We start from the raw sequence: 18,167 nt of genomic DNA, 5'->3' as shown, positions 1-18,167 counted from the left end.
TTTCTAGCTGTTAGGCAAGGTGTCCTGCTGGCACAGCGGTTAAGTGCTCAGCTACTAACTGAAAGGTCAGTGGTTGGAATCCACCAGCTGCTCCATGGAGAAAGATGTGGCAGTCTGTTTCCCTAAAGATTAAAGCCTTGGAAACCCTATGGGAAAGTTCTACTCTGTCCTACAGGGTTGCTATGAGTCAGAATCAACTCGATGGCAAAGGGTTAGGCAAGGTATCATTTTTTTGGGGGGAGTGGGGTGGGAGCATATTACTATCTCTAAACATAGATGATATTGTTTGTTTTGTTTGTTTTCTGATGTGGTTTTAACAATAAAGAAAGCAGAGATAATTTAATAGGATTTAGCGTTAATTCTCATCTTCGGCTCTATATGAAGGTGAAGTAGGAAGAAAACTCATCAGTGAGCTTAGAGAGCACTTAACACGGAGCTGCACGATAATATCAGTTAATAGCATCCCTGCTCTCATAGACCTTTCCAAGCCTGTATGCCATAAAACCAACAGTGCAGCTTTGCAATCCAGTCAGCAGCATCTGGTGCCCTGGCGTGCTCACGTGAACAAATGGTTGACTTGACCACATGCATAAACTGGTATTTCTGACAGAAGAAATGGTGGCTGGTGTTGCCAGGGAATTGGTCATTTTGCTTTCTTAAAAGACATTTATTATCTTAACTTGTTAAGTGGATAGGTACCAAGCTGTCTTGAAATGATAATAGCTGGAGAAGATTTAGTTCTTGTCATCGTAGATCAGTGGTTTTCAAACTTCAGTACACAGAAGAGTCACTGGGAAAGCTTGTTAAGAACATAGATTCTCATGTGCCCCGCACCCCAGAAATTCTCACGTAGTAGATAGATCTTGGCGTGGGGGAAACCCAAGTGGGTGCATTTCTAATACTCATATTATCCGGGAGATTTTGACATAGATGCCCATTATGAAGACAGTGGTTCCTGCCATCAGTATCACTTGGGAACTTACTAGAAATGCAAATTCTCAGGCCCTGGCCCAGACTTGCTGCATGAGAAATTCCAGGGGATTCTGATGCACACTCAATCTTAAGAACCACTACATTAAGGGAAACAATGATGCTCCCAATAAATTAGCAGTACCTGACTATAATCTGAATCTATAATCTCACATCCATGGAATCAATACAGTGGTGTTCCAACGGCCCCTGCCTTCATGTTTATGTCCTGACCTTATCACAGGCTCAGACTCAAACAAACACCACCTTCAGTTGCACACAAGAGCTCTATCTGACATCATGCCAATTTTTTGTTTAAAGACTGTAAGGCCATAGAGGAAAGATTCAACAGGAAGTCAAGTTTGCTCCCCACCCTAGTGCAATGCTGACATGATATGGCCAAGCACTGACCTTTCATCCTCTTGATGGCAGCGTCCATCCGTAGCCCATCCTTCTTGATGCGCGCCTTTAGAACCTGGCCAAAATTGCCCTCCCCAATCACATCTTGAAATTTGATGTCATTCCAGTCAAGGACTGGATAAATTGTAGGATCCGGGTTGTTTTTGGCCTTCCTGTTCAGGGCCAGAGTTCCTGAGTTGAACTGCACAGCTGGTTCTTCCCTCTGGAAGAATAATTTTTTTCACAGTTTTGTGTCAGCATTTTTCATAATCCTAAGGTGCAGAATAATAGTTCCTGGTTTGTATCCACATCAGGCAAAAGAAGCAATAGTATGTTTAATCTAGCATAGAGACAGCAAATAGGCTTCATCTCACAAGCCCTCTGATGAACTAGTAGTGGCTACCTATTGAGCTGCATGGGCATAATTCTAGGACTCAGTGGGAAAACATGCCATGATCGACTAGCAATGTCGGCAACAGCCATGGTGTTTTCAATCACCTCATACGCATGTGAAAGCTGGACAGTGAGTAAAGAAGACCAAAGAAGAATTGATGCCTTTGAACTATGGTGTTGGCGAAGAATACTGAATATACCACGGACTGCCAGAAGAATGAACAAATCTGTCTTGAAAGAAGTACAGCCGGAATGCTTCTTGGAAGCAAGGATGGCAAGATTTCGTCTCACATACTTTGGACATTATCAGGAGGGATCAGTCCCTGGAGAAGGACATCATGTTTGGTAAAGTAGACGGTGAGTGAAAAAGAGGAAGACCCTCAACAAGATGGATTGACACAGTGGCTGCAACAATGAGCTCAAGGATAACAATTGTGAGGATGGTGCAGGACCGGACAGCGTTTCGTTCTGCTGTATATAGGGTTGCTATGAGTTGGAACTGACTTGACAGCACCAAACAACAACAACAACATGTTATGTCTTCACCATCCCTGAGTTAGTCATACTAAGTGTTCTACTATGCTGTGCAATGAGCAGGTGTTCAGTACTGATTTGGAAAAGAACTTGGAGATCCTATCTGGGACAGTTGCAAGATATGCCTAAGTGAGAGCTTTCCTAGCTTCAACCTGGTCTATTCTTAGATCTCTCTTCTCTCTCCTCTCTCTTGTACTAAAGCTTAGAATCTCTCAAGCCTACTCTGGAGCAGACCCTGACCCCAGAGCAACTGATACTTATAGCAAAGCCCAACACAGTGTCTTCTTTTTTCCTGAGTTCAAATGGCTGCTAACAGTATCATAACAGAGCACTGATGCCATGATGAGCTCCAGTATCCGCAAACTACTTGCTGGTCCTTCCTCCTCAGTGGCAGCCCGAGTCGAACCAGCTGTGGCATGATGTCAGACAATAAAGCTCCCCTCGTCCTCCACTGAAAGGAACCTGGGGAGTCGTGTGCACGTGAAGGTATACCTCATCTGAAACATGTAATTGTACTCAATACTTTATAAACAATTGATAAGGTTGGGTATGAATTAATGTTACAGAGCCTGAAACCATACACTAGAGGAATACTCAGGCTGTAGTAAACAAAAAGGGCTCAGGTGGGGTGTCTATTGGTAAGGTATGATTTTGTAGACCTTTGCTTCTGGTTAAAATCCCTAGATGAAAGAATGAGGCAGTGTCAAGGGCCATGAACAATGACTGCAGACTGAAAGTGTACATATGAATGGGGGATAAACTTATGCATGTATAATTCATATATACACAAGGGATGATAGGATTGACGAAAATATTCAAAATAGGGTATGGGAACTAGAAATAGGAAAACACAGGGAAAGCTTGGTTACTACAATACACCATTACCCATCAACCTGAGAGTCTAGTTATATTTCTAGCTTTCTATACCAAAAATGTTTAATTTGTTCTATTACAAGATTATTCTCTTTGGTGACTTATCACTAGGATAGTCTACATCTCATTTTGGCTGGGACAATCCTGTTTTAGGCCTGATTTCCTGCATAATTACCAAGAGAACCCTTCTGACCTACAAAATTGTTCCAGTTTGAACAAGAAATTATATTCCATTGCCATCGAGTCGATTCCAGCTCATAGCGACCCTATAGGACAGAGTAGAACTGCCCCATAGGGTTTCCAAGGAGTGCCTGGTAGATTCGAAATGCTGACATTTTTGGCTAGCAGCCATAGCTCTTAACCACTATGCCACCAGGGTTTCCAGAAACTGTATTGTCATTTTATTTATCTCCTATTTCATGATGAAAGCCAAAGAGAAGATGGTACTTGCCTAAGGGAAATATTTACTTTGCAAGCAAATTTCTGGTCCCCTGCAAAGTGAAGTTTCTGCATATATGTGAACTTGCACTTATTAACTAGTAAGAAGATGAGATACTACCACGTTCTGGAAGGCTTGGGCCATTCTCCTTTGGACATTTGCCCTTTTCAATTGCAACATAATCAGAAAGGCCAACAGCACCGTCAGGCAGGTCATTCCAGCGGAGCCAAGGATGGCTATAAGCAGCATCTTCCCACCTCCGAGGTTCGTTCCCACTGTGCAGGAGAACAGAGGCAAAGAAGCAAGATTAGTTTAGGCAGAGATAGGTCAAGACCATCTGTGGTGGAAGACATAGCATAATGGGAATGCAATGACAGCCTTAGCCCTGCCACTATTGCTTTGCGACCTTGGGGTACTCGTTCATTTTCTGAACCTCAGGGGAGATAAGTCTGACTCATAGGGCTGTTATAAGATCTAAAGAAATAAATATGTAAAGCTCTTTATAAATGGCAATGTGCTAATTATTAGTTGCCATTTGTTCAAGTTTTACTTCCATGTAGAGGCTCAAACAGAGGAACATTATTGAATAATATTAAGAATAATTAACCAAATGTATGACTTTGGGAAAATACACTTTGGAGGGAAAGATGGAGGGGGAAGAGGAAGGAACAAAGGAAGGGAAAGACAAAGGAGAAAAATCACTAGATTTAGGGCTCAGGTCAAAATAAACTATTAAAGACTATGGTCTAATCCTCCCACTTCATTCCCTTATTTAAATTGAAATAAAATGAAGCTTAATATATTTTTATTAAAAACAGCATGTAGAACATGGTCCCATCCTTATAAAAATAGTCTTATATGATTATCTACCTTCCCTTCTATCTTTATGCATGCATAGAGAGGCATCTGGAATGCTGAGAGTTTATTGTTTTGCTTTGTCTTTTTTTTTTCCTGTCTGTATTTTACATATAACTTGGATTTAGAGTATGTATACACTTTACCAAAACAACTGTAATTATAAAAATTATACATTTATTAGGATTGTGATCTGAAAACTACTCTCTCTAATTGGCTGATGCATCATTTCTTGGGCATTTCGAAAAGGTTGCAAAGAATCAGCACTGAGCACAGAGCTTGTTTTATTTTATTTCTTAAACCCTGGTAATCCTCTGAGAAAACCGAGAGATTTTTAGTGCTTTTAGATTGTGAAAATTGGCTCTAGGCAAAATACAAATTGGCAAAACTCGCCATTTCTGTCTCCCATCATATCACATTTCACTGTGTATGTTGTGCAGTGCAGAAAGCTAGGGGGCGCCATTTGCACAGACTACAAAGGGAAGGCACTCCGCATGCTGCAGCTGGGCCCACACCTGGGGGCCTTCTTCACTCAATCGCATTTAACAGGTTTCATCAATCACAAACAGAGGGAATAGTGTGCTTGGCACTCTAAGGGGATATTGATCTCAAAGAGTTTAGGTACTCTCTTTGGAGTGGGGATTATTGGTAGAGCTGGAGACATAACCTAGATCAGAGAAGTAAAAGAAAATTTAGAATATCATGGTGTCATCGAAGCTGAAAGATGAGTTCATTCTGAGGGTTGGTGGAGTATGGTTCTTGGAATCTCCCACTGAAGTGTCTACTCAAGACTGACTCTGTCAAACAAGTTCCACATACTTCTTTCTTCACAGAATCAAATTCGTATTCCTTCAAAGCATTCTTCTTAGGTTGTTGAATGGGGAACAAGCTGACAGTCTAATTTATTCCAATGTTTAATGATAGAAAATGGACCAACTGGGTATCCTTTCTAAGGGCATTTTCATTGCAAGGACATATTGAGAGATGGTGAAGCCTGTTAGGACAATTGAATTAAGTCACATAGTATGCAAATAGGGTAAATATCTTAAGAGAGCAGGATTTTTCTGATGCTATCCCAAAATAATCCTATGTAAATACCTGTCCACCAACCTTGAGATTCTGAGAGGGTCAGCAGTTCATGAGAAAAGGTTGGGTTGCTTGACCCCATGTTGTTCTCTGCAAAAATGTCCACCTGGTAAGCTGTTTCAGGTTCTAGGCCCTTGAGCTGGTACTGGGTGATGGTGGCATTCTTGATCTTCACGTCAATGTGATGGTCTTCATTCTTGCCCTGAACCTTGTAACGGATGATAATAGAAGAAATAGAATAGCCATCCAATATTGTCCAAGAGACAGTAGCCGAGGAGTCTGTGATATTGGAAATCTTGATGTTTTCTGGTTGAGGAGGGAGAACTAGAAATTTAAAAAAACACAATGTTTCACTTAAGATACTATCATCACTTAGATTATTATGCTTTTGAGAGATGGTTAATGTCAGCTCATAAACCATGGATGGCAAATAGGCATTTTCTCAAAGGGTGATTCCAATTAATTGGTAGTGGTTACTGGACACCATGCAGACTTGGCAGAAAGGCAAAAGGGTGAAATGGTAACATACATGTCACATTCTTGCCATCCTTATGTTAAATTAAGTCTTCATAAATTCTGTTACGCCCTCCACAGGCCTATATTACACTGTTCTTGATGCTGTGGAGAATAGCAAGATTATAAAAGCAGACATTTGTATAGTGCTAACAATGTGACAGGTATTATTCTAGTCCCTTTTATATACTAACTGATTTCTTCTTTATAATAATCGAACCATAAGTATTGAAGCCCAGAGAAGCTAAGTGACTTTCCCAAGGTTACAAAGCTATTAAGTAGCAGAAACCGGATTTAACCTCTGGCAGTCTGGCTCCATAGTCCACAGTCTTAGCCACTGTGCCATACCTCCTCCTGTCTCTGCCCTAAACGTATTTATGGAGCAGTGACTACTAGCTAGTTTTCATTTAATTCTACAGATATAATACTGATTATTATATTTCAATAGTGTTTAATTCCAACGAAAAGTCATATAGAAGAGTGAATGAGAAGACAATTTTGATAAAGAAAAAGAGTGGTTCACTCTCTAGTTATCAAGATATTTTATAACTCTGTAGTAATTTAAGTAGGCTGAAAATGGTACCTGAACAAATACATAGGTCAATGGATGAGAATAGAGTACTCAGAAATAGATGCAAAATAAGTATGAGAACTTGGCATATGATACAAAAAGCATCACAAATCACTAGGAGGACTATTTTATTCAATATATGGCACTGGGATCATTGGCTTTCCATATGTGAATAAATGAGATTAAAATCAAATCTTGCACCATGCCCCAAAATAACATCCCTGTATCTTAAAGATCTAAACATGCAAAACAAAAACACTAGAACTATTAGAAAAAATACAGAGAATATATTTATGACCTTGGAATAGGGATGAATTCCTTAAACTAAACACAAAAAGCATAAACCATAAAGCTAAATATTAACAGGTCTGATTACATTAAAATGTAAAATGTCTTTGGGGTAAAAGGTACCATAAACAAGGCAAAAATAAAGGGAGTCAGAGAATATATTTGCAATGTATATAACAATATTAATATCCTGACTATATAAAGAACTTCTACAAATCAATAAAAAAAGACAAACAACAAATAGTAAATGGGCAAAGTTTATCAACAAGTATATTACAAAAGAGGAAATCCAAATGTCCAATGAATATAAGAAAATATACTCAGCCTCACTAGTTATCAAAGAAATGAAAATTGAAGCTAACAATGAGTTATCATTTTTCACCTTTGAGATTGGTAAAAATAAGAATGTCTGACAATATCAAGTAGTATAAATATAGGAAAAAGACTCACAGAGAGAGATGGATATAGGGAATATGATACTCTCATATAGTCCTAGACAGAATGCACATTGACTAGTCACTCTAGAGAGAAATGACCCATCGGTTCCAATTCTGGACATGTTCCCTAGAAAAGTTCTCACAGCTATGAACATAGAGACATCTATGAAGGATGGTCATTGCATTTTTGTTTGTTATAGTAAAAAAAAAGAAAACAACCTAAATGTCCATCTTAAAGGGAATGGATATATAAAATGATATATTCTTAAGATAAAATATATGGAAGTTAGAAGGGGTACATCAGATCTAAAAAATTAGCATGGAAGTAGCTGAATGTTTATTCAAAAAAAGCAAGATGAAGAATGATATTATGCATATATACACTTATGGATACATATGTGTATTTAGTAGATATATTTCTTAAAATTATACAAAATAGAGTGGAAAATAATAAGTTAATCATTTTGTTTGTTTCTGGGGAGAAGGAGATGGAACTGGAGTAGGGATGAAGGTGAAATGATTTTGATATATTTGTATTGTGCTATTACTTCCACAAATCAACAAAAAAGACTAAAAGCAAATACAACAAAAATTCCAGTTGTTCATCCTGGGTGGTAGGAATGTGGATGTTTGTTGTATATTCTCTGCATTCTTCTGTTACCTTTATATTTCACAATTTTTTTTTAAATCTAATGAAGTATCTCTAAACACAGACAAAACAGTTCAGACTTCCATGAGTCGCTGATGAAGGAAAAGAGTGGCTAGAGAAACTCTGAGCCCACTTCCACACTGTAGCCTGCTAGCTGTAATGGAGGAAGTAGAGAACCCAACACAGAAGACAGCCTCAGACTTGGGGAGGTGGCAAGGGACCAAAAGATCCCAACTTAAGTGGTTACTGGTGTGGCCAAGAACCATCTATCCTTCCATGGGCTCCTAACGCCCAGACACAGTTCTAATGCAGTCAATCCAAATAGACTCTCTGCTCAATGATCAGAAAGCTTTCAATACTACAAGGAAACCTTAGAAGTTCCAACTAATTTTAAACAACCAATCTGAAACAGAGAAAAACTTTAACTGTAGAATATTTTGAAAGAAAAGTGGCTTTATTACTTTCAGATTTATATAATTTCAATAATTGTTATGAAAAGTTTTTAAGCAAAGCTATTTGGCTTTTAAGATTAGGAAAGACCCATCTGTAAGTAACCAGCATCTGTTTGAATCTAGATATATTTATACAGCAATCCTTAAAAACTGTTCTGTAACAATTAACAAGCCCTATAAAGCGTTATTCATGGTATTAATTTACTTAAAAAATAACTCCATACCAAGGAAAGGTAAATTTTAGCACAGTCCTGCCTAAATTATTGCAAATACAAATTCATGGAGCTTTCTTATATATTAAAAAAAAAAAAATTTGCCGTTGAGTTGATTCAGACTCATGGCAACCCCATGTGTTTCAGACTAGAACTGCTCCATAGGGTTTTCAGGCGCTGTGACCTTTCGGAAGTAGGTCACCAGGCGTTTCTTTCAGTGGATTTGAATTGCCAACCTTTTGGTTAGTAGCTGAGTTCTTAATTATTTTTTCCACCAAGGTTATTAAATGAGATTTGGTGTAGGAGGGGGACACTAAGCTTTCACTCACAACTGATTGCCCTTTCTGATTTCTAAGAAACAGTCTTGAGGTAAAGTGAGCTAAGTCCAAATGGCAGTAGCTGGATGTTGTTCAGGAAAGTCGGGGCAGAGTGAGTTACTTACCGTCACTCAGGGTCCAAGCAGTCAGATCTTCACTCCATTCCCCCTGGGCCTTGGTGTTGACTCTGGCTCGGACTACATACTGCTCCCTAGGGTGTAAATTGTTAAGTAGCACTGAAGTCAAGTTGCCTGGCACTTTAATATTTTGCTGGTCACTTTTCACTTGCACAGATCTCCTCTCCACTTCAACATAAAAATCATCTTCTGAGGTTGGAAATATTGGTTGCCAGGTCAAATTTAGCGTGGTCTGACTCTTTGGTAGGAGACTGAGACCTCTTGGAGGAGGGAGGCCTAGGAGAAACCAGGAAGATCATTATTTTTACATAGGATGGAGGTAAAAGACAGCCCCAAATGGGCAGCTTTAATACTAACCTTGGCTTCTAGAATAATATACCACGTCACAAGCTAGCAAAGAAACACAAGCTAACAGACATATCAAATCTTTTATTCTACCAAAATAGTAAACCTTTAAAATAATTTTAATACCTAATTTGGGCAACTGTAATACAGGAGTGCAATCCCTTTGGAGAACAATTTGGGAATATTTTTCAAGAGCCTTAGTTTGAGGCCATATACTTTGGCCTCATAATCTGACCATGAGGGATTTATCCTAAGGAAATAATCTACATGAAGAGAAAAAAACTATGTGGGTAAAGATGTTTGTCATAATATTAATTCTGATAGCAAAAACAGTGAAAACCTAAATGCTCAGCAATAGGGGAATGTTTTAGTAAATTATGATATACATAACCAATGGATGGAAATAGATAATAAGGAAGGTTATGGAAGAAAAGAAAAATATTTATAATACATGAGAGAAAGCTTTCATTGTAACTTGGTAAAAGCCCTGTCTACAGTTGGATAAGAATAGGAAGCCAACTGATAAACATGAAAACAGGTAAACTTGAAAACAATTAGCCAAGTTTGTGTAATTATGGGTGAGTGTTCAGTGTTTCTGTTACCATTTTGAGCAATACACTTTATAGCAATTTTGAGGTTACTTCTTAGGAAGGAGCATTTCAGACATCATAACAGTTGTGGTGGCAGGGCCAGGCCTAGGCCTGCTCTGATCTCATTAAGGTCACAGCTATGACCACATGTTTGTTGCCTGGTCATAATAACCGACAAGAACCTGGGTTACCAGAGAGGTGGCTGAGTGGAAAAAATATGGAATTTGAAGTTAGAGAGACAGAAACATGCCACTTTAGTTTCATGTCCTTGGGCAAATTTATAACCTCTCCAAGTTCATCTGTAAGATGGAAATGAAAATACCCATCTTCCAGACTTAGGAGGAATAAATGAGATAAAAGATAGGAAATAATAGATATATCAAGATGTTAGGGGCTCTGTTAACATTAATTTCTTTCCTCCCTCCCTCACTTCCTAAGCTGTCATATCTTGTACCATGGGCAGAAGAGGACTCTGTGTGGTTTCCTTCAATTAATAATAGTAAATTGATTTTTAAAATCCAAATACAAAGTCCATTCAAAACGCAAGTTAGGGATCCTCTAACTCATGCATTCTCAGTGGGGATGTTATTGGTTCTTAAAAAAACACCAAAAACCCATCGCAGTTGAGTCAGTTCTGACGCATAGCAACCCTATAGTACAGAGTAGAACTGTCCCATAGGGTTTCCAAAGCTGTGAATCCTTACAGAAGCAGATTGCCACATCTTTCTCCCTCAGAGCAGCTGGTGGGTTCAAACCACTGACCTTTCGGTTAGTAGCCAAGCACTTTAACCACTGCACCACTAGGATTCCTTAGGGTTCTTAGAGGGTGAAAATTAAGCCATTGCAATGGTTTACAAAGACCCATAAAATTTCATGGGTGGAGTAAGAGAACAAAAATGTCTTTAAAAGCCCTTTAGGAAAGCAACAATGAAAAAAGGGTCGAGAAACATTGCTCTTCCTCTTGAGGGTGAGAGGAATGCCTTCTGGTGGGAGAAATGGTCAGTTTCCATCCACCTGGAGAGTAACTCCCACTGGCCAGTTCTGATTGCTGTTAGACTGCTGAGAACCAGCAATCAGGTAAGGCAATTTGCTTGGCATTAGGATAAAAGTCTTACTGGTCTTTTCCTTATAACCTCAGCCAATCGAGAGAGGGGATGTCAACTCCTTTTGCTAATCATTAAAGCTTAAATTGTAAAATAAGCAACCCACAGTGGTTCAGCAGGCTTACAGTGACAAAGCAGAATGCCTGTGCCTGATACAGAGGAGTAACGCAATAAATGGTCATTTCCCTTTGAGAATATGATTTACTCTTTGCCTCTACCCATGCACCTTCTTTCTGCCATGTGTTCATAACATGCTCCCTTCCCTCCGCTCCTGGCCTCCCTGGCCTTTATCACCTCAATCAACACATTTATAAGTAGTATAACTGTCAGATGAATTAAAAAACAAACATCAGCAAAATTCAAATGATGGGAAAAGGAGAACCTTCAAGAATTCCCTTCCCACCCACCCCTGAGAACTTCTTTGATATATTCCAAGAGACCGCAAAATACATCTTGGCTGGAAGATATTCTGAGGGCTGAAGACAGTGCAGTGTGGGACTGTGAAGTGTTTTATGTTTTCTCCCATAAATACTTTCCATCTGAGTCAGATTATGACCTTCCCCTTTTGATTCATTAACAATGACCTGAGAGAGAATTAATTTCCATTAACCTGTTGCCATACAGGGGGCCCTTTGATTATAGCCGCGGAGGTCCCTTTATTCTCTAACTTATGTATAGTGGTCAAGCCTACTCTATTTTTTCTGGTTTTATTTTTTGTGTTTACAATGCAGTGGGTTCCAGGGAAGCCATTTCTTGTGCAATGCTTCTACGGTGCCAGAGGAGCTCTTGAGTCCCATTTGGTTTTTCAAGGATGCTGCTGGTCAGATGAAAACAAGTTGGTTGGTGTGGAAGGGGGTCTCTTTAGGGGTGCATAATCTCTTCAAGGAAGCTAGATGCTCTTCCTAGTTTTCTCATTACATCATTCTGTATCCTGCTGCCTGTAGTAAATGGACTAGAAAATGCGAAAGTCTATCAGTTGGGCTAAGGAAATGATGCCTCTGGACTCCTTGGTAAAAATAATAAGAATTAGAGAAACAAAAAGATACGGAGTCTGAAGATCTCGTTTCAAAATTTCCGGATCTGACTTGCATAAGATGCATCACCATGGGCAAGTTACCAACCATTCTGAGAGTCCACTCTTCAATTTGTAAAGTGGGGAATATGGTCATTCATACCCTTCAACGTCATGTGAGTTACACATATGTAAACCTGAAACTGTAAAGCACTGACCAGGACATAGTGACGGAATGATTATACACAGTGGACAAGTCAAACAACCAGGAAAGAGACTTTTAAAGGGGCCACTCCAGTGTTTCAGAGGAGGGACCCTGGGTAGCAGAAAGCTGGAGCCCAGGGCTCTCCAATTAACATGATAGAAGGTCAATAGATACTGACTAACACTGATAAATCAAGAAATATTGCTAACATGTTATTTAGAAGGTGTGGACTCAGAACCACCAGCATCAGCATCACTTGGGAATTTATTAGAAATGCAAATTCTTCAGCCCCATCGTCACCTCAGGCCAGTTGAATCAGAAACTCTGGGGATGGGGCCCAGCAATCTCCATTTTAACAAATCTGGGTGATTCTGATGAATGCTAAAGTTGGAGAACCATTGATTTTGAAACATGGAGATAAATGTTGTAAGAAATAGCTGAGGAATTCCAAGTACTCACCACTAGGAAGCAGGATTGAGGGCTAGAGCAGTAGAGCAGGGGATGGCTGTTCTTTAGATAAAAGCCTTATTTGCTGTTTTAACTACATACGTGAATTACTTCGAAAAATTAGAAGTTATTTTTAAAAATAAATACACTGGGATTTCTGAGGTGTGTGTGTGGCCCGAGCCTGGCCTGGGTCCTTAAGAGGGAAACAGGAAACTGGTGGTACAGTGCAGAAGCCAAGGCTCAGCACAGTTGCTACTGAGTAAATCCCAACTCCTAAGGGATGTCCCTGCCCTCCTGAAGGCTCATCTGCTTCCTTCTCTGTCCCTTCGGACTTCTGCAAACCCTCTCCCTTAGGGAGGTAGGCCAAGAGTCCAGCCCAAATAAAAGAACAGTTTGGCTCAAGTTGCTAGCCTTCCTGTCACTTTCCCCACCCATTCAAAAGCAAACTCCTTCCACCTCCATCCCCACCCACCACTCACCCACCACCACCCTTCCTGGTCTTCCTTCCTCTTTCCCCTTCCTTCCCCTCCCACCCAGCTCATGGATGGATGCCTGTTGGCTTGAACTAACCTATGGAAGCTGTTGTGAACCGTCTCACGGGTCCAGGATGCCCTTCTCCGCCCTCCCCGCGCCGAATCAGCTGCACGCAGAGCTCGTATTCTGTTCGAGGTTCCAAAGCATTGAGGGTAACAATCTCACTTGTCACTGAGAAGAGGGAAAGTCCAGGAAACTTAAGTTGGCATTCTTTGACATTCTTTAAACTCGAATTGTTGTTATTGTGAACTAACGTTAAGTTTTTAAAAATACAATGTCTTAGGGAAACAGAGCGGCAATTCCATTTTCAGGGCCTCACCGTTCAGTATAACGAAAATAAGACTTTCTAAAGGAAGTTTCCAGGTTATAATGTATACATTATTATATGTATTTCTGTGCTACTTATACTTTTCTGTGCTAGTTCTTTTGTCTTTTCATTTGTAAAGTAAAACTTCAAGTTCACCAATCCTCAACTACATAGAATACCAATCAGATTTAGGGAAAAAAACCTCAATTAGAAAAATATAAAATAAATTAATTTTTTGTGATTTCAAGTACATATACTTACTGCAGTCAAGCTATCAAGAGAAGAGACTCTAAGAGGGTTTGCTTATAATGACTGGATCACTGATCTGTAATGATCACAAATGAAGGATTTGAAAGCATTTGAGCGTAGATTCCCAAAGGAAATTATATATGCCTCTTATTTTTTCCTTAACTATTTACTTTTCTCAGTCTCTATTTCTCCACAGATATTGCGAAGGTAAATTTTTGCCTTATCAAATGATAAATTCCCAGTCAGTAAAAAAACAATTGAGCCTTGTTTAAGAGTTCTTCGAAGACCACTTTGTGGATGTCCACTTGCACAAAGAGATAATTATGGAAAAAATATGAATCTGTTTTTTAATAAGACCAAGCCATTGATTTGGCAGCAACAATCCATTAGATCAGCTTTATGTCCCTGGGATTCTGACTTTTGGCTGGGTCTACAAGAGCTCGGTAATAGTATGATGACTTTATTCAAGGTAGCCAGCTCAGCTGAAATTATGAAGCCAACAACCCTCCCTTTCCTCTCCTTTTTTTGTAACTTCCTCAATTATCTACAATGTGGGTAGTGAGCCCTTTTTAGGAAATCATAGACTTAGTGAGACTATGCCTTAGACTATTAGCAGAGGGACACACATTACCTATAAGCAGGTCGTAGCAGGTCTCCCTACAAAATAGTGCAATTAAGAAAGCGTAGTCAATTGATAAACATCATGAAACAAATACAAGTGTAATTTGTATTAAAAAATATATTTAACTGTTTTCAAAAAATTTGGATATTTTCTCAAATTTTGTTTGTATTTTTTCTTCAGGAAGTTGGAGGAGAGCCATGTCACTCTCTTTGCCCACACCCCTTCCCCCTACCCCAGTTCATTCGGCCAAAGCTCAACCTTCTCAGGTCCAAATTCCTCTAACAGTTTCTGGGTGTTAGGAGTCTGCAGGACAGAGCAGGACAGGGAAGGAGAGAAAAAATAGACAACTTGACACAGCAGCAGCCATCACCCCTAGGATTTAGGGAGATTACATGTCTCTGCCTTTCCAACAGGCTCTGGACTTTCCTATTTCCATATTCATAGTGCAAACATGTATTTTTCGCTATGATCAAGCAAGATAGAGTAACTAAAATCAGGACTGGAGATCCAGAGAAGCCTGGGAAGGAAATATTATGTATACTGATATCAATATAATATCCTGATGCAAGTTAGTGTGTGTCCCTAGCACCTGACGACTTCCGGGAAGTTAGCCCTAAAACTCAGAAGTGTTCCCGCACTCTCTCCACTCCTGAAATAGAATCCTCTGCTACAGCCACCACCTTGGGTAAAGGATCCAGCAGGGAGGAGAGGATTTCCATATTTGGGAAATTTTTTTTCCTAGTTGGGCCTCTACTTTCCAAACCTTACCTGGAATATGCCGCCAAGCCTCGTAATGATTAACAGGTTTGTATAGAAGCTTCTTGGACTTGATTGGTCCATCCCCGAAGTAAGGCTCAGAGCTGATGTTGATGACAGCAAAGTTATGTCCAGTGTCGATCACATTTGGGGCATTCAGGGGCTTTGGAAGAACTAAATAAAATGTCAGCAATCAGGTTAGTCCTTGTTTTTGGTGGGCAAAGGGGATGAGGGAGTGCCTTTACAGTTTTAACAAAATCCTCTTAGAGTTCTGTGATCAGAATCAGTGCAATTACCTCCTTTCTGATCTCCCCGCTTTGCTCTGACTTCTCCAATCCATTATCCATAACGAGCCTTCTTAAAATATGAGCACCCTCTGCTAAAGATTCTTTAATGGATTCCCATTACACTAGGACAGAATCAAAAACTCTTACCATGACCTACCGGGCCTTGCACAATTGGGCCCCTGCCTACTCTCCAGCCTCCTCTTCCTCTCATCCGATACCCACCTGCCCTACTGGCCTCCTTTCAGTTTATCCAACACACTAAGCTCAGTCCTGTTTTAGGGTCTTTGCAGATGTTCCCCTGGAAAGAATGCTCCACCTTCTACTAGTCTCCCAGTTAACTCTTACTCATCCTTCAACTCTTGGCTTGGATATGACTTCTTCAAAGGGACTTATCCTGGAACCTCAATTAGGCTTGTCTTTCATACACTTTCACAGAACTTATACTTTTTCTTCATGGTACTGTTCAGAGTTTATTATTCTTTGTAAGTTTGTGTGATTATTTAGTATTGGGCTTCCCATTAGACCATGTATTCTCAATGGAGGTGTTATCACCTCCAAGGGAGCAAAAATTAGTTGTTGGGGGGAAGAATCTTAGACATTACAATGGTTTGTGACCTTCCAAAGTGCCACAGTACATAAACAGTTACATAGTACATCTGTGACATTAAAATTTCATGGTGATGGGAGAAGTTTTTTAACAAAATTTTTAAAATGGCTCCTTAGGGGGATGACGATGGTTTTTTGTTTAAAAAAAAAAGAAAAGGTGAAAACACTGCACTAGATTGTGAACTCCATTAGGAAAAGGACCATGTAGGTTTTGTTGATCAGCCCCTATCGGGTGTTGAATAAATATTTGTCTGCTGAATTTCTAGTGAGCTTTGTAGTTTCATTAAACTGACCTTCTCAGAAATACATAATTGTTTTATTTCCTCCCCATGACTGTGTGTTATATAATGCAGAGTCTTTCATTTTTCACCCTTGAACACATCATCTTTGAACATATGCATTTATTTCTTTTGGGCCTAGGAGTGGAAGTGCCAGGTCATAGGGTACATATTGCCAGTTTTTCAAATTGGTTGTATCAATTTGTACTCTGGTGATAAAGCCCAGTGAATAGTATCTATTTTAAAAAATACTATAATTAAGATGCTGATTAATTTCCTCAAGGCTATTTCCAATTTATGGATATCAGTCAATATGACAGTGAAGAAGCATCAGTGAATATGCAGACTTGGGACTGGAGATGGATCTGTCCATTGAAAGTGTGCTGTGTCTTTCATTAAAAAATAAAAATTAGAACCAATGACTCTCCTGTATGTTAGCAACATGGCATGTTTTCTATTTATTTCTTATTTTCTACCGGCAGCAAACATTCCAAGAAGCTTAAGCTTAAAAATAACTCATTTTGCCTGTATATCATTTCCTTTCTTACAAGAACATGGAAGATGTAAGAGATAATTTTGATCATGTGACTGTTCTACTGAATAAGAGATATTTGGTTTTTTTTCCAGCAATCCAAAAAATATTAAGGATTCTGAGGAGGTTTACATAGATTCTCATGGCAGAGAATCCAAATCTATGAGGTTGCGTTTATGCTACTCTTGCAATTAGACTTTAAAAAAAAAAAAAAGTCCTGGATATTTATATCCATTTAATTTATATTAAAAAAAAAAAAAAACAAAACACCTCTGGGCTCTCCCAAAAGATTCCCAATCAAGTAATGAAGTTGGCCAAATATAAATCAACTTTGGTTATCTTGCTTCCTCATCTTTAACACAAGAGAGTCAGAAAGCAGAAAGGTCTAGCAGAGATGTCCAGGCTCTGGAGTCAGAAGACACAGGTTCAAAAGTAAGATTTGTCATTTACCAGCTGTACTATCTTAAACAAGTTAACTAAACCCTCTGAACCTGTTTCCTCACTGGTAAAATGGGAATAGCAATATCTATTGCACAAGGTTCTTATAATGATTAAATAAGATAAAGTATGTGATGGCATTAGCCTTCCCAGAATATACACCAGAGAGCTATTAGTCATATTTATCTAAATGGGTTCACAAATAACTTCTAAATTTAAAATGCCTTGTTGTATCTATGTACACCAGCCAAGTAAACGTGGATTTACCCCCATTTTATTTCTTCCCCTCAAGCCACAAGTGTACAGACATCCACCTAGATAAATTTGAATTTTGAAAGACTAATTCATAGCAGGAAGGATATCCACAACCCTGAACATGAAAGATCATTCATATTAGTTATATAGCATAGCATGGGCTTCATATTGAGTAGGTATGAGTCTTCATATAAAGATTGCCCAGATTATTCCGAACATCAATGAATGGGAAGTCACAACAGGGTGAAACTAAATGTTTTATGAAATGTAATTACTACCAGAGGCATTGTGCCAGACACAATTTCAAGAGTTTTACATTTTGAACACCTCATTTTATCTTCACAATAGCTCTATGAGTTATACCGGTTGCCGTCAAGTTGACCCAGACTCAGGCCAACCCCTCTGTGTCAGAGTAGAACTGTGCTCCATAGGGTTTTCAATGGCTGATTTTTCAGAAGTAGATCACCAGACCTTTCT

At 39.3% G+C, this 18,167-nt stretch overlaps 1 protein-coding gene across 4 annotated transcripts in view; it reads right to left on the bottom strand.

Annotated features, from left to right (window-relative positions):
- The window catches only part of TEK (TEK receptor tyrosine kinase), a 108,182-nt gene that overhangs the window by 15,071 nt on the left and 74,944 nt on the right, over positions 1–18,167 (bottom strand). Inside the window, exons 10-15 of one of the 4 annotated variants that reach the window (XM_023741850.1) lie at positions 15,307–15,468; positions 13,397–13,531; positions 9,113–9,400; positions 5,561–5,872; positions 3,728–3,882; positions 1,381–1,591 (exon numbers count right to left, since the gene is read on the bottom strand). In XM_023741850.1, the coding sequence (XP_023597618.1) occupies positions 1,381–1,591; positions 3,728–3,882; positions 5,561–5,872; positions 9,113–9,400; positions 13,397–13,531; positions 15,307–15,468 (1,263 nt within the window). The remainder of the gene's footprint in view (positions 1–1,380; positions 1,592–3,727; positions 3,883–5,560; positions 5,873–9,112; positions 9,401–13,396; positions 13,532–15,306; positions 15,469–18,167) is intronic. The other 3 variants (XM_023741851.1, XM_023741852.1, XM_023741853.1) reach the window with 3 other exon arrangements.

The sequence above is a fragment of the Trichechus manatus genome, unplaced genomic scaffold, assembly GCF_000243295.1.
Source record: "Trichechus manatus latirostris isolate Lorelei unplaced genomic scaffold, TriManLat1.0 scaffold00192, whole genome shotgun sequence".
In the NCBI taxonomy this organism is placed as follows: domain Eukaryota; kingdom Metazoa; phylum Chordata; class Mammalia; order Sirenia; family Trichechidae; genus Trichechus; species Trichechus manatus.
The sequence above is the reverse complement of the archived record's forward strand: the minus strand, read 5'-3'. Positions and strand labels throughout refer to the sequence as shown.